General features: G+C 52.7%; 1 protein-coding gene across 4 annotated transcripts; it reads right to left on the bottom strand.

Moving 5' to 3' along the window:
• Positions 1–1,506: 1,506 nt before the first annotated feature.
• HPS1 (HPS1 biogenesis of lysosomal organelles complex 3 subunit 1) lies at positions 1,507–24,950 on the bottom strand. Of its 4 annotated transcripts, none has more exons than XM_068548328.1 (20): positions 24,884–24,950; positions 23,329–23,435; positions 21,503–21,619; positions 17,941–18,078; positions 17,578–17,720; positions 17,089–17,197; positions 14,626–14,786; positions 14,025–14,127; positions 13,296–13,391; positions 13,056–13,125; positions 11,566–11,621; positions 10,116–10,283; positions 9,842–10,021; positions 8,679–8,740; positions 8,007–8,141; positions 7,855–7,920; positions 6,681–6,825; positions 4,485–4,598; positions 2,771–2,853; positions 1,507–2,262 (listed from the first exon to the last, which is right to left on the bottom strand). In XM_068548328.1, exons 3-20 carry the CDS (start codon positions 21,617–21,619, stop codon positions 2,100–2,102), a joined length of 2,109 nt encoding a protein of 702 aa, XP_068404429.1. In that variant the 5' UTR covers positions 23,329–23,435; positions 24,884–24,950; the 3' UTR covers positions 1,507–2,099. The 4 variants fall into 4 exon arrangements, with proteins under 4 accessions (XP_068404429.1, XP_068404430.1, XP_068404431.1 ...); XM_068548329.1 differs by lacking the exon at positions 24,884–24,950 and adding an exon at positions 24,673–24,874; XM_068548330.1 differs by lacking the exon at positions 21,503–21,619.
• Positions 24,951–24,981: the final 31 nt, after the last annotated feature.

Consider the following 24,981-nt stretch of genomic DNA (forward strand, 5'->3'; position numbering starts at 1 on the left):
GGTCCGGGATGAGCTGCGGGTGGGAATCCAAGTAAAGAGAGGAACTTGGGTCAGACTCTGCTCCAGCTTCCCGTCCCTCCAGCTTGTAGGGGGGTAACTGCTCTATGTCCACAGCAGGCTCAGGGACCCGCTGCCTGAAGGCCTCTGGGGCGGGCCCTCAGCACTGTCGACACCGGGGCCTCAGCAACACTGCGTTGGGGGGGGGGGGCATCTGCCCTTGGGGCCCCCAGAGAGCCACACGTCCTTGCCCAAATGCTTAAACGCCATCCACTTCACAGGCTGGCGCACAGCTGGAAAGGTCTGGGGGCCAGTTCAGTCCTCGTGATTTTGGGGGTTCGCCTGTTTCTTTTGAAGGCCTGACCATTTCTCTTCTGTGTTTTGGTACCTTTCCCATTTTCCAAGAATCCTCAAGGATTAAAGACCGCACCTGTAAATATCTTTGGTTTAGTGCTTACTATCCTTTGGCCTGTCCTGAATTAGGAGCCCCTTTTGCTCCCTGCCCATTGGTTAGGACATTCCTCTTATAGGAAAAAGCACCCTAGGGGTTGGGAGTTTCTGTACTGCTCTGACATCTAGAAACCCATTATTAGAAGTACATCTCAAAATTAGGAGAGTATGTTGCTTCTAGGTAAGAGGGACTTCTGGGGACACTTCTACTCTCGACTCAGACACCCCTCCACACGCCACGTAAAGTTTACACCGTGTGTGTCTCTGCTAAAATCTGAGTCAGCATCTTCCCTCCAGTGTTATTTATAATATTGAAAAACGAGGGGGACTGGTTAAACTAGACATGTCACATCATGCAGCTGCTAAAAGCGAAGGGAAAACATTAGGTGACAGGAGTGAGGATCCTAAACAGCAGTGGGCTTGTACACTTAGTCTTCCCCTTCTGCTCCTCCGTACTTTCCACGATCATGTCATAATTCCTGTCCAGAAAGTCATGATATTAAGGAGCAAGGCAGTCCCAGTCACCTCGTGACTCTGTCCCTCACCACCACCTTCTGCGGACTTTAGCCCGCGGTGTTGTTCTAGCTCCTTCGGTACCTCCGTCCCGGCAAGCTGTTCACTCAACAGGAAAGATCAGACTGCTCTCATGAATTTCAGCTCGAGACTGAAGGCACGGAAGGCCTGGCCGCTGCCTGGCGTCACACGCGCACCCACCGCCTCGCTGCGCCCTGTGCCTCTGCCTCCTCACTTCCCTGTGTCCCAGCTGTGGCCTCTCGGCCCCAGAGCGGTGGACGCTCCCAAGTCCCTGGCTCTGACGGCCTCTTGTCCTTGTGTCCGTTTTGGGGGGACTTTCAGGCTAGAGGAAGGGCTGTACCCCTGGGGCAGTGCTCTCAATCCAGGGCACACCAGGACCCCCAGAGAAGCTTTGAAAAACCTTAAAGCCTGGGATCCACTGGACCGAGTGACACGAATCTCTGGGGCAAGGCTGGGGCAAGAGTCAAGAACCAAGAAGGGCACAAAGAGGCCACCGAGAAGGGCCAGGGGCTTGAACAGTCACGATAACCATAACCAGCATTTATTGACTGACTGCCGCACAGCCGGCAGCCCCACGACCACCCTGAGAGACGGGTGCCGCCACGCTGAATGTGGGGAGACAGGCTGAGAGGTGGGGAAACCTGCCCAGAGCCGCAGAGGGGGCGTGGCAGAGCTGGAGTTCAACCCGGCCAGGAGAGCCCCTTTCACCTGGGGAGGGAAACGGCTTCCTGGGAAGCTTTCTCTATTCTGAGAACAGCAGACACCCACAGGCAGTGGGGACTTCCTCTGTCTCCTAGGGGTAAACCGAGAGGCAGCTCCGAAAGAGGGGCTGCCCCGGGTCTAAGCTCACAGCCACTGCTGTTCTAAAGAGACGAAAGAAACCCTCTGGCCCTCCTCTCCCTTCAGAGGGAAGGATTTGGGGGTTTGCTCGTTACCCGGAATGGAGGCTGGTCTAAGTGGAGTTTCTTTAAGAAGCTCTGGGGCTGCCCTGGGGACTGTGCCATCCTCGGGAGGCTGCCGTGCACAGGAGGAGGCTCTCACCATGGGGATGTCTGCAAGCCAGGTGGGCCTGGAGAACTGGGTGCACGGGCAGATGCACGGGGGCAGCCCACCCTGGCCTAGAGCAGGGGGACACGGGAGGCCTCGCCCAGGCGCCGGGCCAGCTCACCGGCCTGCTGTACCAGCACGTCCGTGGGGATGACCGACAGGTGGAGGGTCAGCAGCTCATGGCACCTGACAGCCTCAGCCGGGTGGCTCTTGCTGTAGTAGCGCAGGAGCTTCCTGGGGGAGGGAGGGGGAAGGAGGACAGGATTCAGGAGGGAGCCAGGCCAGGGGCCTTCCCGGCACTGCACAGGTATAAGGTCACCTCACCAGGCCCCGGCACCGGGCCAGAGGGGCCTTCCCTGCCCCTCGCTGACCCAACCTTACAAGGCTCAGCCCCAGCCCGCCACGGCCCAACCCCCTGGGTTCCTGATCCTGGAGTGGGGTCCACTAGATGGCAGGGCCCCATCTATGGGGCACACAGTGCCGGCAGGGAAGGTCTTCAGGAGCCCAGAAGAGATGCCTGCAAATGCTGCCTTGATGTGCCAGCAGGAAGAAGGGCAAGAACCCCAACGAGCGCCCCACTCTCTTCCTCTCACTGAATGCCTGGCTGTGAGGAGCTTCTAACAAGGCGGCACAGGCTCAGGGGGACGTTCCTGAAGGACGGGCTGCACCCTCTGTGGGGACTGGCACTGATCGCCCATCATCTGTTCCCCTCTGTGCCCAGGGCCCTCTGGATCGGCGTCACCTGTAGTAGTCTCCTCCCAGCATGCCGACGGGAGCCGAGTCATCGGACAGGACAGGCACCTCGATGATCTGGAGTTTGTACCCCTGGGGAAGGAGGCAGGGCGTCTTGAGTGGGGATGCGGTGGGTGCGGGGGGAAGAGCGTGGGCTTGAGTCAGACACACTCGGTCTGAGGCCGGGCTCAGCCCTGCTTGGCGTGTGCGTGGTGCTGGGAGAATGCACTGGCCTCTTTTTACCTTGTCTTCTCACCTGTGAAGCGGGAATAAGAATAAACTCCCAAAGAACATTAGACATGGATATAAAGTTCCGAGCATCGTGCCCAGCACCTGGTAGCTCTCATTCCCATCAACCAGTGGACCTGGGTCAGCGACAGGCACACGTGAGGGAGGACGACCCAGGGACGTGTCATGAAGAACAAAGCGTTACCAAAGGCCAAGTCTCTCTCTGAAAGCAACGGGTATTCCCAGGGTAGGACACAGCAGGGAAGGGACTCAAGCTCTGTTGGGCTCCCACTGTGTGCCAGGCGCCCTCACGGGGCTCCTGTGGCGCTCTGCTCACCGGGCTCGCGGGCCCGCCCCGCAGGGGAGGAGGAGGACTTGGTGGCGGCCCAGGTGCAGCCAGACTTCACACCTGGGTCTCTCCGCACCACAGCCTACTGCCCTGTGGGGCTAACCACACACACACGGAGCCCTGTCCCTCCCTAGAAGCTAAGGTGATGGTCCCGCCCACATCCTGGGCGCTTCTGAGGCGGGCACAGGGCAAAGATGGGAGCCTGCAGGTCAGGAGAGCCGAGCCTGGGTTCTGACATCATCACCTAGGACCTCGGTGGCCCTGGCCATGGTGTCTGATCTCAGGGCGTCAGTGTCTCCATCTGCAAAATGACACCTGCCCCGACCATCACACGGGCTGTGCGGATGTGAGGCTGTGAGAACACAGTGAGTGACCCTGACGGCTGCACTGCGCCGTCCAGGAAGGGGGGAAGGAGGGCTCGCTGACAGGGGCAGAGAGAGGGCAGGGCACGAGCAGGGGAGAGGACAGGACAGCGGTCCAAGGGAATGTGGGACGGAGAAGCAATGGCCCTCAGAGAGCTGGAATGATGGCCAAGGGTGACAAGTGAGGAGGAAACAAAAAGAGAAAAAGGAAACGAAAGCAGAGGAAAGAGGGGAGACACAGAGCGAGACAGCGAGACAGAGCAACAGCGAGAGGGGGTGGGAGGACATAGATAATAAACTCCCGTGACCTGCGCTCATACTGCAGCAACAGCGAGGTTTGGCCAACACGGCCGGACGCAAGAGATCTGAGCCTTCCTGCTAGCTTTGCCCTGGGCAGGTTGGTTAACTGCTCTGAGCTTTGGTTTATCAGCCTCTACAATGGCAACAGGGAGCCGGGCTCTGTAAGTGCAGCTGATGACACTGAAGCACCACTGAGGAAGTGCAGGCTGAGCGGCCTGGCTCACGCGGGGCGCACGTCTGTTCACATGTCACCGGGATGCTGCCTTGATCAATGGCATGAGTTTTTCAGAGACTGGGGTGGAGGGGCCTGAGCACAAATGGGACCTGAGTTCTGGGTGCCAACCAGCTGGGCTTAGCTGTCAGCTCCACCAGGCACAAGGAGAGCTGGAGACACAGACTGAACAGAATCCAGAAGAAAGGGATCCAAGAGTCACAGGGAAAGAAAGCATTTCAGGACTGCCCTGCCCCGGGCTGGCCACACCCACCATCTCGTTCTCGAACCAAAGGAAGTAGGAGCAGTAGAAGTCCCCCTCGCGGGACAGCAGCGTGGTGTAGCCCTTCTGCAGGTATCTGCGCGCCAGCTGGATCAGAGACCAGACCTGGGGAGAGGAGAGAGGGCTCATCTCTGCAGCCTGTGGGGCGGCCCTCTCCCCACGGCAGGGGCTGGGCTCAGGCTCTCAAATCCCGAGAGGAGAAAAGCACTCAGAGGAGGAGCTCCTGGAAGTCCAGGGGCCTCTCCTGCTCATCTTCTTCCTTAGTGCCCAGGCCCAGCCTTGGTTCAAAGCAGGAGCTTAATAATAAATGGATGAGGGATGGATGCATGGATGGACTACCCACCCCTCCAGTTACTGCGACGACAAAATATACGTATAAACACTTTATGTACCTTGACTATACACACAAGCCATAAAGAGTAGATTCATCTTTCAGGCCAGAACAGAGCCAGGGACTTGAGAAGATGAGGGGTTGGCCACCTGGAACCCTCCTGCTGTCGAGGGCCAGCCACTCACCTGGGCCCCTCAGGACTGAGGATCTCTGGCACAGGCTCTATGCCAGAAAGTTGCTGGAAAAGTGTTTGAACGCACAGAGTGCCCTGGTCCAGGAACGTCCTCTGTTCCGGGGCGAAGTCTGAACGAGGGCTCACCAAGGGCACCGACGGGAACACGGTGACTGAGGGACAACGTGCCTCAGATCCCCTCTGTGAGACTCTCCTGCCTAATTCAAAGACTTCTGACGCTGCCTGTGAACTGCCCTAGGGAAGCTGGCAGCAGGGGAGGCTCTGCTCCCCCACCTCCCAGGGCCTGGAAAGGCCTGCTGCGCTCTCACCAAAGAGCTTAAAAAAGCTTAGTGGCAGGCATACAGAAGCTACCTCAAACCTGACCACAATGCAATGTCTAATGAAATCTGCAAACAAATACATGGGTTTGCTCTGTTTTACAGGAAAGCAATTCGACAACATGTATCAATAACCTTAAAAACATTCCTTCCGTTTGACTTTGTTAAGTCCATTTCTGGGATTCCATATTGAGAAAATAATCAGAGATGAGGACAAGGATGTATGCCCAGAGGTATGTGCTGCAGAATTATTTACAACCGCAAGAGCCTGGGAACAATCTAAATGTTCAACACTGGAGAAACGGCTAAGTACATGATGTTACGTTCACATGATGGACTATTGTGGAGCTGATGATAATCACGTTGATAAAGAATTAATGACATGAGGAAATGCACCAGATATAAAGTGAAGTGAAAATGTGGTAAACACACTGCTTACACAGAATGATCTCAACTATAACAAACTGCACAGAAAAACAATGAAAAGAAATGTACCAAGATAACCCCAATTATCTCCAGAAGAGATGAAGATGCCGGTATGGGTGATACCAGGAAATGCTCAACCACCTCCAGCTACATTCTGTGCCACATGCTGTGTTGAGTATTTTACATGCATCACCTCATACATTTGTAATCTCTGCAGCAATTCTATGATGTCACAAGTGTTACTATCCTCTTTTACAGATGAGAAAACTGAAACTTAGACTTCGTAATACCCCAGGCCACACAGCTAGTGAGGGGCAGAGCTGGGTCTCCAACGGGCCTTTTTTCAGGATCTTGTTTTAACCATTATGATACACCTTATTTGGATACACAATGTATATAAAAATGTATAGTTTTTTAGAAAGTGGCAGAGGTCCTCCGTTCTCCCCACCAAAAATACTAGTTTGCTATGAAGATGAATCAAAGAAGAGGACCCCTGGAGACCGTTTTCTTCGTAGAAACCACCTAGTTTTACATTCTGATACTCAAGCTGATTAACCCGTGTGTCTTCTTTCTGTTTTAGTGAACTCAGCCAACACTTATCAGGCACTTATTTATGCCAGACACTGAGTTAGGCCCTGGTTATTTCCTCCCCTGAACTCGCTGCCCAGACTCTGCTTCTCCAGGCACACTGACACACCCGGGAAGGCGGCCCTGAGTGCCGACCGGCATCCCGGGGTGACGAAGGTGGGCACTGTCCTTAGGAGCCTAAAGAGCTGGGTGCAGACACCAGGAGGAGTGCCGTAAAGGGTTCTGGCAGGGGTGCTCAGAGCCCCCCGGGAGCCCGAGGGCGGGGCTAGTCCTCTGGGCAGGGGTCAGCACGCCCCGTCTGATGCGTGAGGGCCCGGGCCAGGCCAGGTTACCTTGGTTCTGACGAAGGTGGCCAGGGGCCCCCTGCCCAGCTCCGATGACATCCTTTCAGTGCTGCTGAGGGAAGGGGCCACCATCTGGCCGGTGGTGCGGTCCACGTAGATGAAATGCACCAGGCCCGGGAAGTCTTCCAGGTAGGTGAGGGTCTGAGTTAAGGTGTTCGTTAAGCCAGAACCAGGGAAGGAGCTCCTCTGTCCTCGACCTAGGCTTCCAGCGAGGCCCGCCCCCCACCCCCAGGATCCCCCTCTTTCTCAGGTCTCTCTTTACTGTCGAACCCCCAACACCGAGAAGGTCTAAGACGCAGGTACAACGGATCCTTGGCTCTGGCACATTTAATGCAGGGAGTTCTGGTCCCAACAGGAACACGGTATGTTCATGTTTTACCATCTTCACCCAGGATGAGTTTAAATGATCCACACGCTGCGGCTGGTATGAGAGCAGAGCTATAGAGCTAAAGAGGGAGGCTAGCTGGCCGCCCACCCACACGCCTCGCCGTGATCCTGTTCACCTCTACGCTTCATCTCCAGAGGCTGGAAGGTTCCCACCTGAGAGGAAGGGCAGTGGCTGGAGGCTAGCAAGGCCTTCTCACCTGCGCACTAAAGACCGAAGTCTCCGGAGACAGGAGGCCACACCCTTTAGAGATTTTAATACAGAAAAAGCTGTTTCATATAAAGTTCCAGGGAAAATCAGTATTTGGTAAAACTAGTTCTGTAATAAAAGGGTAAGTCTTGGAGGTGGCTTTTTAAATGGGGACAAATAAACACATTTACTGCAGGCCTTCTCAGAGCCTTCACGTGCCACTGTGTACTGTGACCTCTAAGAAGGAGGACGTGGCCCCTCAAACCTACCCAACCCCAGGCCCCTGCCCCTCGTGGGAGACCCACTGCCACTTAGCTGGCTGGACAACACTGACATAAACGATCCCCAGGGCTCTCAGAAGTAACCGTGGGAGAGCAGGAATTTCTGAAATTCCAGCTGTGGAGCGTTCCTACAGACAAGGCCCCTGGGACACTACCTCCTATCATTTTGCTTCAGAGAAAGGAAGCTGAGGTGGTGAAATATCTGCTCTTTCTCCCCAAAGCCGCAGTCCTTCAAGTGAGTGGGTGGAGGAGGCAAGTAGTCCCGAAGGGCCTTCCTGGGTCTGCTCAGGGCCAGGCACCAGGATATGACACCATGGTGACATTCCTCCGGCTCTTCACCAACAGGAAGTCCTTCCAGTCTGCCAGCTTTTCTCTGCCGAGGAAGCAGGGGGAACAGGGCTGGGGCCGGGTGCGCCCTAGCTCCTGCCCTGGCCACCGAGGGGCCACACCCACACTTACTGCATGAGCGTCTGGACCTGGTCCTGCAGGTGCTGGGGCAGGTAGGGGCCTCCCCGGCCCGGAGCCGTGGTCAGGAAGCTGAGCCGGTAGATGGCGCAAAGCTGCCTCTTCACCCTCCCGCATGCCTGGAGCAGCCTGCGCACAGAGAGGCGAGATGTCACAGCCGGAAGGGCCCTAGGAGGGCACGCCCAGGACGGTAGCCCATCCCCTGTGACCACCCTCCTGCTGGACTGATGTACAGCACAGCTGACGCCCCACACCCCGGCCCTCACGGAGCCAGGAGGCAGCTTCCCAGTTTCTCCCAGGAGGCAGCTTCCCAGTTCCCCCCCAACGTGTGCTCTGAGCACTTAGAATCTCACCCAACCTCATGGTTTATTTCATGGAGAAACGAGGGGCAGTGACTCGCCCGAGGTCACACACTGAGTCCGTGCTGAAGCCGGGCCTCTGCTGGTCGTGTCGGGTCCTCAGGCCCTGCTCCTCAGGCCCTGCTCCTCAACCTCTGTCCTCTCTGCTCCCAGCCTCCCCTCGGCATCCGTGGGCTGGACCCGCCCTCCCAGGACCCCCTCTGCCCTCAGAAGCGCCTTCCTGAGCAACCTCTCCCTCTGGGCCTGGAGGAAACTTGCTCCTCTGTCCAAACGACTCCCTCCCTTGACCTCAGAGCCCACCACTCACTCCCAGGATGATCCGGGCTCACTTCTGGAGAAGGCCTTGGTCTTGAACTCCAGCCAGGTGCTCTGTAAGGAGGACAGGTGACAGTCAGCTTCCTGACAACATTCCCACAGCGAGGTTCAGGGGACACCCTATATTGGGCTCTGAAAGGCTCCAAAAGGCCCCCTGCCTCCATGGCTTATTTAGGCCCAGCACACACCTGCCATCCACAGCCAAGCTAGGTCTCTGGCAGGTCCTGCAGCACCCTGCACCCCGCTGTCCACCAGTCGACTCATTTAGCAGGCATTTATTTAAAGAGCAGTTTCTGTGTGCCAAGTACTGGGCTCACTGCCTCGCTGGCAGACACCGTAAACCAACGCTGTCAGAGTGACAGGCAGGCGCCTCAAGGGAGGGGCGGACGCAGGCAAGAGCTGGGGTGCTGACCCCCCTCAGGGGAGCTTTGCATCCTAACACGCGCTCACTGGAGTGCGCTGGGCACGGAGAGATGCTGAGCGCTGCGGACTGACGGGTAGTTTGCGTCTGGGCTTCAGTTGGCTGTTCTGCCTCTTCTAATCCCTCTGCTCGTTTTCAGACCAGTGCAAACTCCGTGCACAACGAATCTCAGTTCCTCGAGCCCTGCCAGCTACACGAGCGGCCTCAGATCTCAGCCCAGTGTTCTACCCTTGAGAGCTACCCCCCAGGCTCCGGCCTGGGCTGTGCCCCGTTTCCTGCTCTGCTCGCACACTGTCCCAGGGTCTTGGCCTCACCTCCCAACCTGGGTTCTACGCCCCCTGCGGGTGCAGCGGCCTCCCTGTGTCCGGCACGTCTGAGACCAGCCAGGTGGTGAGGGGTGTGGCGGGCAGACCGCTGGCCGTCACTGAGCCCTCGAGCTGGGCTCTGGCTCCACTGCTCACCACTCCAGTAACTTTGGCCAAATCACCATCTATCTGAGCCCGGGTTTCCTCATCTGAAAAATGGGAGCTATAACTCGTCACACAGGAACGTTTTGGAAATATCAAGTGCCACTGCTGTTAAGTTTCTGTTCCTGTTTCCTAATGGGGGAAACAAGGACCACAAGCCCACGGTGGGGTGGGGCAGGGCCCAGAGCCTGGGCCCCTCACCTGGTGTGGACAGAATGGGCCCTGCCCCCTCTCCCTAAGGTGGGGTGCCCAGGGCTTGCATCTCACCTGAAGCTCTTGCCCACCTCGATTCTTGACAAACTTGTCCATCCTCTGGCGTAGGTCCCCCATGAGGGGGTGGGACCGCAGGGCACTCCCGGCCTCCTGCCCCTCCTTCAGCTTCTTCTCCAGTAGAGAAAACCCATCCAGCAGCTGGTACAGGGCCAGGGCCAGGGCCGTACTGGGGCTCTAAGGGAAGAAGAGCAGGGCAGGGCAGACAGGGGCAGCTGTGGGGTGGGCATCTAGGCTAGGGCGTTGCCAGGGCAGGCAGGAGCGCTCGTACCTTGGTCAGGAGTACCATGTTGATGCCTGGCCACAGGGGCAGGCAGTACATGGTGTGGGGCACCATGGGGCAGTAGTTCTCTTTCACGGTGGCATCCAGGAAAATCCTTCTGGGGCTGGAGGGTCCTGGGGAGCGAGGGACCAGCGTCTGGAGGGTGTCCTCAGCCATCTGTGGAGGAAGAGGAGCTGTCAGCGGGAAGGGGTGGGCAGCCGTCTGGCCTCCTCCCCACGTCGGGTCCACCCACGGCTGCCCACTTGCCGTCCTCCCTGTGAACCACGAGGCATAAACTTTTCTAGCCCCAAGAAATCCCAGTTCCTAAATCCCTGCGCTCTGCTGCGGTTGCCCTGGCAGCTCCCGTCCTGCTGCCCCTCTCTCTCTCAACATCTTCGGGGCCCTTCTGCCGGGAGTCAGGACTGGATGCCACACAGGGGTGGCGGGTGGTAAGAAGGGACAGGAAAGGTGGGAAAAGCAGCCAGGGTGGGGTGGCATGAAGGGGAGGAGGCTCCTCTACAGCTTTATGTACACGAAGCATTTAAAGCTGATTAACACCTGTCATTTCACCACCTTTAGGACATCCTGACAGTCATTCCAGGGGGGCAAGTGAGGCATAACAGGGCTAAACAAGCAAGACTCCAGCCTTACGAGGGCTCTGAGTTAGAAAGTCTTTACGGGCAAAAGCAGAGAATTAAGGAAATCACTAGGGATGCCACAGAAACTTCTCTATAAGGAAGTCACTGCAGTCTTACGATAACAGCAGGAGACTCCATACAACACACTGGTTCTTCCAGGAATTTGCTAAATAAATAATAACATACGCATGCAATGCACTCTGAACAGTCTTGTTAAAAACCACACGGCCGAGGAGTGCCTAGTTAATGGGAAAATGCTCAAAAAAAGAAAAAAAAAAGAATAATGACGTACATCAGGATTCAGATTTGGTAAAAGAAAAAATATATATGTCGTGTGTGTATGTGTCAACGCACATATAAAGTCACAGGAAAGACTAGAAGGAAACACTCCGAAAGCTTAATAGTAGCTAACATCTGGGGCTGGGATTTGAAAGTGAGTTTTTTCCTTTTCCATATTTTACTTTTGTGTTTCCCAATTTTTCTACAATGAACATATTTACTTTCTCATTTTAGAGAACATTAACAATTAAGTTGGACTTTCACTCCCAAGAACAGTGAGGGTGGGGATTTCTCAGGAGTGGAGCCCAGGTGTCTGGGGGAGGGGGAGGAGGAGAAGGAGGGAGGCGGTCACCCTCATCCACCACTCCCCCCGCCCCTGCACTGGCCGGCCAGCCGCGAGAGGGCACGAGGAAGGCCAGCGTGGCTGGAGAGTCACCCCAGGAGAAGCCCTCCGAGTCCCCAGTGCTCACTGCAGCATCTCAGATCAGCTGGTGCCCCGGCCAACCCCCCCCCACCCCCCGAGCCCCCCAGGAGAGACTCACCTGGACATGGGGAGCATCAGTGGGAGGGGTACCCCCATCCAGCCAGACTGTGCTACCTGCAGGCCATAGGTAATAACGACATAAATAATGGCAAAATGTAAATACTGGCCCAACAGCCTGTCAGCAGGGGAGGATGGAGCAGAGATGGCCCCATTCCATCAGCAGCTCACAGCACGTTAGTGTGAGCTGGAGAGACTTCCCCTTCTCATCCTATCCCAAGCTGGCGAGTGCAGGGCTAGCTTGGAGGTACCAGAGCTAGAGCAGCCTGGGCCGGGGAAGAGAGGCTCCCTGCCGCCCCAGTGGGCTGCGGGGGGAGCTCCTGCACGTGTACCTGGCAGTGGTGGTGGGGTGTCCCTGAACCCCCTCCTCGGTCCCCAATCCCCTCCTTGTTTCTGCCCTCTCTAACCCTTCAGGCCCCTCCCTGGCTATAACAGTGCCTCTTCACTGGGAGGCAGCACACACTGTCTACAGTTCCCCATTTATTTAGTCAATCAGCAAACTTTAACTGAGTATCTACTATGTGCTGGGAACTGAACTAGATTTCCTTTCCTAGGTCAGCTCACAAAAACCAGCTGAACCGACCGCATATTTGAAATATTGTAGGCTTGTAATAGCGCTCTCTCGTATATTTCATTACAAATAACTATCATTTATCATCATGTTTCTCTGGGGAAGCATGTGTCTGTGCTTCAAACATCTGACTTACGAATGGATGAATGCAACTCCACCCATTTGTAAGCAGCGAGTTCCGTGCACTGTGGAACAGGCATTATTTACAGCTTTGAGGCATGAACAAACAAACTACTGAGAGAAAGGGGCCAGGAGGAGGAATGAGGGAAGGGAGCAGTGAGAAGAAAATGGAACTTCAGCCATTACCCCCAAAACAGTGCTTTCTGACGTGTTTTGGGCTCGTGGGGAGCTTAGAGAACCGAGGACAGTTATGACCCTGGCCGCAGAGAAATGGACAAGCAGGGATGAATTGGCACATGGTCTCAGGGGTCCCAGGCTCCTTTTTTGTTTTGTTAATAATACTTCCAATATTTTTCGTTTCTTTTTATTGTTTACCCACATACTTTGGAAAAACAGGTAAGCTATAAACCATATAGACTGAATATTTATATTTTAAATCACTGTACTAGAAATAAAATGATTATTACTTATTTGATTACTTATTAATTACAAAAAAGAAAGAGAAGGCAGAGAGCACATATATGAGGGATGAATTTTTAAATGAAATCAACTTGTCATAAAAAATTTTAGGGATCATTTGAGTGGCCTTAACAGTCCTTGAATTCCGGCTGGAGCCCGGAGGGTACACAAAGGGTTTGCTGCAGACAGTGTCCTGGGCTCTAGGAATTTGGGTGTCTGTGCCTGGGCCCTTACAGGGCGTCGGGATCCACTGAACCCTAAGATAGATTCTCCCGGGGCTGCCGCCTCCTCCCCGTCGTCCCTGTCCCTGTCCCGTGCCCCTCCTCCTCTCCAGGTCTCACCTGAACTCTGCTCCCCGGGGGAAGGAGCTGGTGTGAAATACTCCTCAGGGAGGGAGAGGCTGTCTGTCTCCTGGGAGGGAGAAGGGGCAGCTGGGCTGAGGGCTCAGAGAGGCTCTCCCAGGGTGCTCGACCCTGGTTCCTGCTCTCTGGGGAGAGGCCGACCCGCCCCTCCCCTCCCCCCCCAACCCCTCCCCTCCCCGCCCACCTCTCTCCCTCCCCTCCCCGGAACACAGCACATACAGTCCCTGCAGAACTCCTGGTCGGGTCTGTAGTACAAGAGCTCCAGGCCTGCTGCACGGGGATGCTTTGGCTGCGGAGGGGCCTCCGTGGGGAAGGCTGCAACAGGCCCGGGGATGCTAGTTAGAGCTGCCTGCCTGGCTCCTCTGCCTCCTGCACTTCACAGCGCAGCCCTCGGCGGGGGGGGGGCCCACCAGCCCCTGCGCGCACTCCACTGTGCAGCCCTGGGTGCGCGCCCTCACTTTCCAGGGATGTTTCAATTTTAGAAGTTCCAGAAAGTTCAACACATTGGCACCCAAACCACTGCCAGCACTTACTGAGAGTGTTTGCTACACCCCAGGCACTGCTGGGCTCTAGGTAAACTGTCTCCTTTATTCCTCATGACAACCCTGAGAGGTAGATGCCACCGTTGTCCCATTGCACAGATAAGGGAATCGAGGTTCAGATGGGGTTAAGTACTTGCACAGTAAACAGCTAAGCGGTAAAGTTGGGACTATGTTGGGACTATTTTGGGGACTCCAAAAATCTGCACTTTTAACCCACTAAGCTACATGCATTCTAGAATTCCCGTTACATCTGAAAGCAGCTGGAAAAAAATCATGCCCAACCACACGCCCAGGACTGTGACTTGGAAACCACAGTCTCCCCAGCAGCCTGCCCAGCACTCTCCAGACTGGTTTTCCGAGTCGCCTTCCTGAAGGCCTCCTGCTGCCCAGAGAGCTGCCCCGAGACCTGGGTGTCGCTGTCCTCCGCCGTGCTCTTGCTGGGGTAGAGGTCCTGCACAAGAAGGGTGAGGGCGAGGAGGTCGGCTGGGCGCAGGGAGCCGGCGCTGTGGCTGCGGAGGGAACAGGCAGCAGGTCAGCATGTGCCCGCTGCCCCCAGCCCACAGGTGGCAGTGGAGACAGGGGCAAGTAAGTTAAGGGAGTCTGGAGCATGCTCCTTGCCCTCAAATGTGCCAGCTGACTCCATCCTTTCTGGAGAAAGACAAGGTATGTACAAAATTAGTTAACTCATCCATTTTAAAAATAAAACTTGGTTGTGTTGAAAAATAAAAATTACCACTGGAAAACCACCAGGGGCGAGTAACAGCATATCAGGAAACCCTGAATGAAGATTCTGAGACAGTGTTCCAGGAAGAAATAATTCAGAGAAGGAAGTGAGCTGAGAGGGGGAGAAGAACTGAAGAATCTAAGAAGGCTTCCTGGAAGAGATGGGTCTGGAAGGTTTCCCTGGCCCAGGAGGTGGTGCTTTTCAGGTAGGGGGAATAAGAAAGGGTGAAGGTGAGGGGACCCAGGGCCTCCGGGCCACCCCATGCTGGGGCCCTTGGGCTCACCTGGAGTAGAAAGCCAGCAGCTTGGAGTGCACGAGCAGGAAGGCGTGTAGGGCCTCCTCGCCGGCCCGCCCAGGGCTGGAGTTGACGGCCTGGACGACGTGCCGCTCCAGCACCTCGATGCACAGCTCACACAGCTGCGGGTGGATCAGCCGCTCCACAGCCTGGGCATGTGGGCAGGGAGAGGAAGTGACATCACCCCCGCCCCTCCCGCTCCAGCCCCAGGCTGGCACTACATTCACTCAGGCCACAGTGAGCACACACCACGTGCCAGATGCTTGGGAACAGGGAGGCTCGGACCAGCACAGAGCCTGCCCTTCTGGGGCTTAGTGTGGTCGCTAGACTCTAGTGGATGAGACAGACAATATGCAAAGAAAGAGATAAAATAAGTGCTAACAACTGCTGTGTAGGAAATATACAGTATTGGACTAGAGCAGAAAAGCAGAGACCTAAGTGGGTAGGGTGTTCAAAGAAAATGTCCCTGAGGAGGTGACCTTTAAACTGATATCTAGAGAACAAGAAACCCCGTCAGAGAAGGAGGGAGGGGGCGAATGCCACAAGCCCAGGAAAGAGCACATGCAAAGGCCTTGAGGTGGAGACAGAGTTTGGAGCAGTGCTGCCTAATTGATTACGAAGGCAACCCCTACATGTAATTTAAAATTTTCTAGTAACTACATTAAAAAGTAAAAAGAAATAAGTGAAATTAATTTTAATAATTGATTTTACCTAATACATCTAAAATATTATCATTTCAACATAAGGTGTAAAAGCATTATTAATGGGATAATTAATCCTATTTGACATTTTTTTTTTTTTTTGGTACCACCTTTTTTTTTTTTTTTTTTTTGCATTTGACATTCCTTTTTTGTCCTAAGTCATCAATATCCAGTGTATATTTTACAGGTATAGCATAACTCAATTTGGACTAACTATACTTCAAATATTCAACAGAGACAGGTAGCTAATGACTACCACACTGGACAGAGTTAAACATAGAGTGCCCCTGAAATGGGAAGAAGTCCTGGGTGGCCAGTGCATGGTGAGTAAGGACAAGAGAGGCATGAGATGAGGCTGGGGTGAGACAGGCAGTGGTGGATCACACAGGGCCTGATAGGCTTGGTAAGGACTGTGGATTTTATCTTAACTGCATTAGGTCACCTCCTACAAAAAGCCTTTTGCTGATGCCTCAGAAGGAGTTGACCATGCCAACCTTTGTGCCATCATGGATTTTGAGAAACCCAACCTGGCAGCACCCAGTATACTTTACTGTTTTTAGTACATATGAATGGCTGATTTCCCCTCAAGGGCAGAGACTTTATTCATCTCTGTATTCCCAGGGCCTGGCACACCTCTTAGCGTATGGGAGGTACTGTATGTTTACTGGAAGAGTGAATGAGTGGGGTGTGAAAATGAATTCCTTCAGATCTATTTTCCAGTTCACTAATTCTCTTTCTAGCTATGTCTCATCTATTATTTAACCCATCTCTTAAGGTTTTTATTTTAACAATTATGTTTTCACTTCTAAAACATCTATATGGGGTTTCTCCCTAGCTTTTATGTCTTCAAATATTTCCTGGTTATTTTATGTTCTGTACCTAAAAATTCTAGTGTATCAAGCTCCTTGGGATCTACATCTGCTGGTGATTGATTTCCCTGACTCCTACTCATGGTGGCTTATTCTCTTGTGAAACCAACTGTTAACTGTGAGCTCGTATTTGTTTGCTCTTAATCTGTCCTCAAAATCAATGGCTTTCAACATGTAGTTCCCAGACCAGCATAACCAGCATCACCTGGGAACTAGTTAGAAATGCACACTGTAGAGCCTCCCACCCTTGACCCCCACAGTGAATGAGAAAAGTGAGGCCCAGAAACCTACATCTAACAAGTCCTCCAGACGATTCTGATGCACAGAGTGTGAGAATCACCGATTTAGAGAGAATCTGTGTTTGTCTATACAAGGAGCAAGGGGTGCTGCTGACGACCTCCTTACTCCTCAGGTCTGGGCTTAAGGAGGAGTTGCAGGCTCAGCTCTCCTGTCGCTGTTGGCCTAAGGCTTAGTTTTCTGGTTGTAGTGTTGTACCATCATCTGTACTCAGGCAATCTTGCCTTTAGTGCTGCTTATTTTTCACTACTTTCCACTCTAGTTTCAGCTCAATATAATTTGGGGGGTGATCAGAGTTGAGGGGGCTATCTTCAGAGATTTCCATAATTTACTGAGAGCCCAAAAACTGCATTAAAAAGTCCGTTTTATCCAAAATCTAGCTGTGTTAACACAGGGAGGCCCATCAGAGTGCCCAGCCCACCGTGTGGCCAGAAAGAGCAGCCCTCTGAAATGCATGGGCTTGAGGGGCTGCCTGTGTCCTCACTCATGGAGGGGAGGGTGGCGTCAAAACATGGTCTTAAAGCTGCCCGGCCCCTCTGACCTGACACCCCTGTGGCCCGAGGACTCCCGCGCCCAGCAGTCACCTCCACAGCGAAACACTGCTCCTGCTCCCGCAGGCGGCCGTAGGTCCACAGCAGGCTCTGGAAGTGCTCCCACACCTGCACACGCTGCTCCAGGTCTGGGGGCCGCAGCCTGGGGGCAGAGCAGGGGAGACCCATAAAAAAGCCGGCTGTCCCCAGCTTCAACCAAAGGAGCAGCCTGACATCACCGTCAGAGCCAGGCAAGCTCACGTGACATGACCAAACCCCTGCGGGAGCCCACACAGCACAGAGGGGGCGTGTCGGGCTCTGCCCTCTCTGTGGAGCCAAGTGGGATGGGCACGGAACCAAGAGGTGGGCGCCTGAGCAAATCGCCTCGCTTCTCAACCTCTCTCACACACACACAAACGACAACAGCCAGCTAGAGAGACCCAGGAAGAGGCCAGGGGCAGAGTGTGACAGGCAGCTTCACTGAGGCTGGGCGCACACCGCCTGGCCTTGAGAGGGGCTCAGCACAGCACCCAGGGGACTCACTCCTTTCGGATGAGCTGGCTGTCCATGGTGACCAGCCCGAAGTGCACCTCGAAAAGGTACTTGAGCACGCACAGCTTCTGCCGCAGGTCCCCCTCGCCCTCTGTGTGGTCTCCATTGATGGCGATGAACAGGCATTCTCCGAACTGCGGGCACGGCGGTCAGTGGATGTCAGCCAGCCCCAGGGGACCCCCTCACCTCCCCTGATCGCTGGGGACAGCGAGGGGGGCTCAGATCCCAGGGGATTTTGTTAAGATGCAGCTTCTGCCTTCTAAAAGAGCCTCAGGTTCAAGATGAGGAAGAGGCGTGTGGACTGCCCAAGGAGCTGAGGGAAGAGGAACACGGGCCCCAGGGCCGCACACTCACCAGGTGAAGGACGTACAGGTAGTTGTCATTTTCCGTCGAGAAGCAGGTGTATGTGTCTGAGAGCTTCTCCAGCATCGTCATAGAGGAGATAATGACTGGGGCCAGAAGGGTGCTGAGCTGGTCTTCCAGGGCGGGAAGCTGCAAGAGGGGATAGAGAATAATACTGCTTAGTGTGCCAGACCCTGGGACAAAGGGATGGACAAGACCCAGGCCTTGACATCAAGGGCTCCATAGTTTTAGACCCACCTGGGAGGCCATCACTGTCCTGACAGGGAGACACTTGGGGAGTAGTTAGGAAGGCTGGGAAGGGTCAGGCAGCTAATTGTGCTGCTCAGGCTCTGATTCTAGAAGGAAATGTTAAGGAATTAGGCCACATTTCCACAGAGGAATGCTTGGGGCATTTAATAGAGAGCTGGCCAACTCTAAGAAAGTTCAGTATGTGTACCAAAGTCCATGCTCTTTGCTGCAGTTAAGTTTCCTTTGGGGTATGTATCCTAAGGACAATGATCAGAGATGAGGCAGAGATACATGCGCAAAAATGTTCCCTACAGCATAATTTATAGTAGAAGCAACTGGAAAGAATGTAAATGTCCAGTACCAGGAAGAGTTAAATAAACAACAGTACATCTGAATGATGGGCGAATATATAGCACTTAAAATATTAGAGTGTTTCAGTGACATGGAAAATTCCTATGATACAATGTAACGTTTAACAAAATGGTTGTGAATGCTCTGTATTTTCAAATGATAAAAAAAACAAAGTATTGAAAAACCATTGAGAAATTCAACACTATTAAAGTTATTGCTTCTGAAGAGAAGGATCAGGAATGATCTCTCCCCCCAGTTTTTACATCTTTCTGTACTTTCCCTATTTCAGTAACAAGCATGCCTTTACTTTTATAATCTCTTCACTCATCCATTCTCTCTGACCTCCAAATAAGAAACAGAACAAACAGACAAAACCAAAAAGAAACTGGACAAATTTGCTGAAGGTCTGGGAATAAAAATGGGATAAAGCCAGGGGAATGGTAATAACTCAAGTTCTCAACACTGGAATGTAAAGATAGGAAGAGACAGCTGACCTTCCCCACGCTGATCTCAGGAGCCTTGGCTGAAACAGGGAGAAAGCGGAGTCCTAATTTTAACTTGTACACAAGGAGCTGAGTAAGACCTTGCCTTGAGAAGAACAGGCAAGCAGCCAGGGGTACTGTGCGGCACTTAAAATACGAGGGGGTCCGCGTCACGAGGGGTGTCGTTTCCTCCCACAGACTCAACGTTCAGGAGCCCAGCGCCATGTCCACTGCTGCGGAGGCTGTCAGTCACCTGCGACAGATCCCCGCTCAGGCAGCTCCTCTCCTGACCACCCCCAGGCCACACGGGGGTGACCCCCAGGCCACACGCCTGCCCATCCCACACCCCAGTGAAATAAACCCATGGTGTTTATTTGTCATCTAGCTCATCTTCTTTAGACTCTGAATCCCACAAGTGCAGGGTCATGTTGCTATGTTCACTGTAAATAGTCCATTCTGGATTAGTATTTGTTGAATGAATATCCCTTCACATATGCAAACGTTGGTTGAATTATTCATGTACGACAATTTCCTTGAGCCATCACGAACCAATTATATTAATAGAAATGTCACTTAAAAACCTAGATGGTAAATAGCAACTCACTTTAAAAGCAGTAGCTTTTTCTGTAGGGATATAGGTGTAGCAAGAATTCTTTTGGTTGGGGGGAAATTATAATCTTTGTGTAGCTAGAATGTAAAGAGAATTCTCCTATATTACTTGGTGCAATTATAAAGTGGTACAGTATCTTTGAATGGCTTTTGAATCGACGATTCTACTTTTAGGAATTTATCCTAAGGAAATAATGAGATGTGGGATAAAATTCAAGCACAAATGTTCCCTACAGCAATAGCTATAGCAAACTAAAAGCAATATACATGTCCAGTACTGGGGAAATGGTTAAATAAATGATGCTACATTTATTCACATACTGAATATAATGATTCCATTAAGATTTATGCTTTTGAGAATATTTAACAAAATGGAATACTGCTTTTCCTATAATGGCAAGTGAAAAAAAAAAACAGGAATAAAACGTAAGTGTGGTATGATCCCAACTATTTATAAACGATAAAGACCCAAAGAAAATATACTGAAGAGCTAATAGCTCAGGGTAGTAGTATTATGGGTTATTTAAAAACGATTTCTCTGTTATTTCCCAAATTTTCTACAATTAGTTCACATTATCTATAGGATCAGGAAAAAAAAGTGTTGGATACTTGAAAAATAAAACTTTGAAGACTTTTTCTCTTTACCTTAGTCATTTAGGAACTGAAAAGTCAGGAGTTTGTTCCTTTATGAGGTTTTTAATAAAGAGGAAGAGAAACACTATCAAATAGTTTGCCTCTTAAATTGACCAAGTTGATATAGTGGTTTAAGAACTAAAATACTTTAAAATTCTTAATTTAAAAAATTATACATATTGACTGCTAAAAAATAAAAGAGCCTAACAGACAGATCTGTTCTTAGCTTAAATAAAACCGCTTAAATGTCTATGATCTCTGATATGTTGTATCATTCCTAAAGAGTATCAGTGATGTCGAGTGAACTGACTTGCTGATGTGGAGTTGGTCCGGCTGGTGACCAGGCTCACTGGAGCAGGAAGGGCACTGAGAGGCAACCAGTCTGTGTGGCTGCAGAAATGCAAGGACTGTCTACTGCATCCCCGATAAAAAAGTTTTTAATCCAAAATTAATCTGGAAAAAATTTCAAAATAAATGACTCCTTTAGAATGTAGAGCAGAAATTATCTAAGTGAAAATGACAACTGTCTCTGAGTTGTGATATAAAGCGTTAAAATGGATATCCATATGCAAAAAAATAAACTTTATACTTTACACCACATACCAAAATTCAAAATGGATCATTAGACCGAATATAAAACCTAAAACTATAAAACTTCCAGAAGAATATTTGGGGAAAACTCTTTGTGATCTTGGGTTGGGCAAAGATTTCTTAGATATGACACCAAAAGTGTGATCCATAAAAGCAAAAAATGGACAACATGGAGTTATCAAAATTAAAAACTTCTGCTTTTTGAAAGATACTGTGAAGTAGATGCGAAGACAAGACACAGACTGAAAGAAAATATTTGCACAACATAGATCTACAAAAGGACATATCCATAATATCTAGGAAACTCTCTAAACTCAGTAGGAATAATAAGAAACAATCAACCCAATGAAAACTAGGCAAAAGATCTGAACAGACATTTCATTAAAGAAGACAAAAAGATGGCAAATAAGCACATGAGAAGATGCTCAAAATCATTAGTCATGAAGGAAATGAAAATATCTTCATAGGGTGGGGGCGGGTCACTGCCCTGGAGAGCATCAAGGGCTGACCTCTAAGGATGCGCAGCTGTGAGGGGCGCCGGACCACACACAATGCCTTGTTCATCCCTCTGGCTGGGCCAGGACGGGTGGACAGGCTCTCCTGCCTCCTGGTAGTTCTGTGCTGTTCCCTCCCATCCGTCCCTCCTATCCTGCACTCACCCCTTCTCCCTCATTCTCCGACTGCCCAAACTTCAGCCGCAGACTCTCTTGAAACTCCTCGTCCGCCCAGTAGAAGAGGACGTCCGCGCCCTCTGTGGCCACCAAGACGCACTTCATCTGCCAGGGAGAAGCAAGGTCAAGGTCACCTCCCAGTCCCACATCCATAGGCTCGGCCTGAGTAATGAACAGGATCATAATCCTGCAAACACCTACTGGCCTTTAGTGTGTGCCAGGCACCACGAAGGCCTTCCTGGTGTTACTCTGCGGCACCCTCACAGCAACTGGACAAAGCAGGAATCTTCAGTTACTCCTATTTTTAAGTGACAGAAGTGGGATCCAAACCCAGGCCTGTCTAATGCCAAGGCTGGGGCTCTTTCCTGTGTTATCTGGCCTCTCTAACACAGCATCAGACCCACCACCAGCCTACTGGGACCAAAGGCAAGGAAGGACCCAGCTCTTGATCTGAACACGGGGTCAACTGTACAAGGCGGGCAGGCAGTCAGGGCCTGGTCTGGAATGGAGGGCGGCTGGTGCACCTCCCTCCAGGAAGTCCAGAAAAAATGTGCTTCTCCTCAAGTCGCAAATAGCTCCAGAGGACGAGCTTCAAAGCCCACAGGCAGCGGGTTCAGTATTACAGGAGTTTCATTCACAAGTTCCTCCTGCTCTGGTGGACACAGAGGCTATGTGACCTTGGCCATGGCTCATTCTCACTCCTGCTTAGCTGCTGCTTCCTCAGCCACCTCCACCAGTATCTCCTGCCCTTCCGGACCTCCTTCCCCAGCACCCACACATGCACCCTCTGTGCCACACATTATAATGCTTGACTATATACAATGTGTTTTCATATTCACCAACTGGTAGATTCTTAATCCAGAGCTTCCCATGCTGGGCCTTGGCCCTGTGAGGCGCAGCAAGACACTGATCTGCTCAGCGCTTAGGGAAGCCTGACCACGCCTGGTGAAGCCAGAGCTGTCAGGCCAGCTGCTTGCTCCAGTCAGGGGCTTCCAACCTTCTCCTATACCTCAGCATGTCACACAGATATGAGCACGTTGCCCACGTGCTAGGACGTGATAATGATGAGGAAGCTCTGTTCTAACTCTTCCATGGTGGATGCCCAGTTTCCTCAACAGGATCATGGCATCTCGAGGTCTCAGACTCAGTAACATTCTTCAGGATCCCCTACGTGACCAGCTTAGTGGTACTTACCGAATTCCTCCCAAATCTCTAGTTGGTTTATCAACTTTAACTCAGAGAACCTAGCTTGATGGTGTTTCCAGCACCGTGAAAAACAAAGAATGTATCCTATTCCCATGGAATTGCTAAACACTAGGCAGAGACTGGGAGAGCAACAGAGTGTGAAGGAAAGGTTGCTGGACGAGGGCAGGTGGGCTTGACGGGAAGGGAGTGCATGGGCTGGAGAACAGTGGGCTGTAGAATGGAGGCTGTGAACAGCAGGAAGCCCCCATAGGCTGGTGAGGGTGTGGATCATGGATGGGTGGGATCAAGGTTACGGAGGCTATTGTCTTGGTGTGGGGTAATGTGGGTCCACTCCTTGGTGGAGGCCAGGGGAGGAAGGGGCTGATTCAAGAGGTGTAGCTTAGAGACTTGGTAGGCCATGATGACCTCCTGGATGCAAGGAAGGAAGGACAGAACAGGCAAAGGTGACATCAGGATGCAGAGCTGGGCTAGCGGATGGAGACGAGATGACTCTGCACAGCCCGCGAGAGCTCAGTCTACTACCTACCTCACCCTGTCCACCTCCCAGAGCCCAAGTAGCCCCAGGGTGGGTGCTGCTGCCTGCCTCCATCTCAGGCAGGATCATCTACCTTGGCAAGGAGCACAGCGGAGCTTCCAGACAGCCAAAGATTCAGAAAGGGCTGCGGTAGACAGACTCGGTGACCAGTTCATGGAGAGCAGCATAGCATCCCAGGTCCTGCTTAAAACAGGGAGGTCATGAGGGCAAGCAGAGGCTCTCGTTCCAGCTGCTGCCTGTTCCCAGGAGTGGACAAGCTGGAGGAGGACGGAGTGGTCAAAGGTCTCTCTCTGGCTCTAAGGCCTTCTGCTCAGAACATACTCCCCTCGGCCAGGAGGTGTCCAAGTGCCCCACATTCTGCCCACCCCTGCCCTCCCACAATGGAGAACACGAACCCGGCAAGCACAGTCCTTTGGCCACAGCAGGTGTCCACAAACATTAATTCTCACCTGCTGTTTCCCTCTGAGCACTCTCACTTCCCCGTGGGTCACTCTGAGCCATGGTGTGGTCAGCAAACCCACCCTGAGCAGCCCCGGGAAGCCTGCTATGAGTGACTATTGGGAAACAGCATAGCACATCCCAGGGAGACAGAAAAGCAGTCCTGGGGAAGGGAGGAGGTATCCTAGGGTAATGCAATGAATGGCAGGGGAGACCCGGTTCTGTTTTGTCTTTGCCAAGACACTTAAACCTCTCTGAGCCTCAGCCTCTGGCTCCACCTCCCTCCAGGGTTCTAGTGCAGTCACACCCCTAGCAAACTTTCTTACACAGAGGTGGGGGCTCGTTATTCTTACTTCCCAGCTTCCCCTCCTCAAATAACAGGTGAATTAAACTGGTTTCAGAATCACTCATATTTTGATGATAAAAAGCAGGAACAATATAAAGCTTTAGCTTAATTAGGAAACCAAACATTGTAAACAAACAAGAGACAAGAAAGGGCTGTTAGGGGCTCAGCATCTTGCCCAACATGAGACTCACTACATCACCGGCATGACTGACCTTAACGCCATATTCCCAGAAAAATGGAAATGCTCTTTAGTGGACGTTAGGTTCTACTTTTATTCCACAAGGTTGGTGGAAAGAGAACCTCACCGGTGTTATTTTCTGATTTCCCTGTTCTCTCTATTCTGCTCTGAGGGAACGCAGGACTCACTGGAGCCCCAGATGGCGCCGGGGCAACCTGGGGAAACGCCCCCACGCCCATATTCGCCATCCTCCCAGCAAACTGCCCCTATGGCCGCCGCCCCTGCCTGCCAGCAGCCCACTCCCTCAGAGCCTCGTCCTTGCCCCTGATGGGCTGGAGGACGCAGGAGTGAGGACCTGCAGGCCGCGCCCGCCGAATGGCAGCCTTCTAGTTTGCCCTGCACTTTACAGTTTATGCAGCAGTTTCACCCCCAAGTCCCCCGAACCTCACAGATACCCTGGGAAGAAGGCCCGGCTTGTGACTACTGCCCCACTTCGTAGCTGCAGTAACTTTGGCTCCGAGAGGTTAGGCGACGGGCCTACGGCCCCACGCCGGGTGGGTGAGGCTGGAGGTGGAGACGCCCCCACTTCCGGGAGGGCAGCGCGGGGTCCCGGAGGAAGCCCCACCGACTACCGAGGCCCTCGGACAGTGCGGGACGCCCACGTACCGCGTAGTAGCCAGACACCGGCCAGCCTGCCAGGATCCCGCGGGCGCGCTTCCGGGTGTGGCCACGTGACCGCCCACGTGACCGCCCCGGGGAGGGAC

The sequence above is a fragment of the Eschrichtius robustus genome, chromosome 7 (genome assembly GCF_028021215.1).
Source record: "Eschrichtius robustus isolate mEscRob2 chromosome 7, mEscRob2.pri, whole genome shotgun sequence".
NCBI classification, from domain to species: Eukaryota; Metazoa; Chordata; class Mammalia; order Artiodactyla; family Eschrichtiidae; genus Eschrichtius; species Eschrichtius robustus.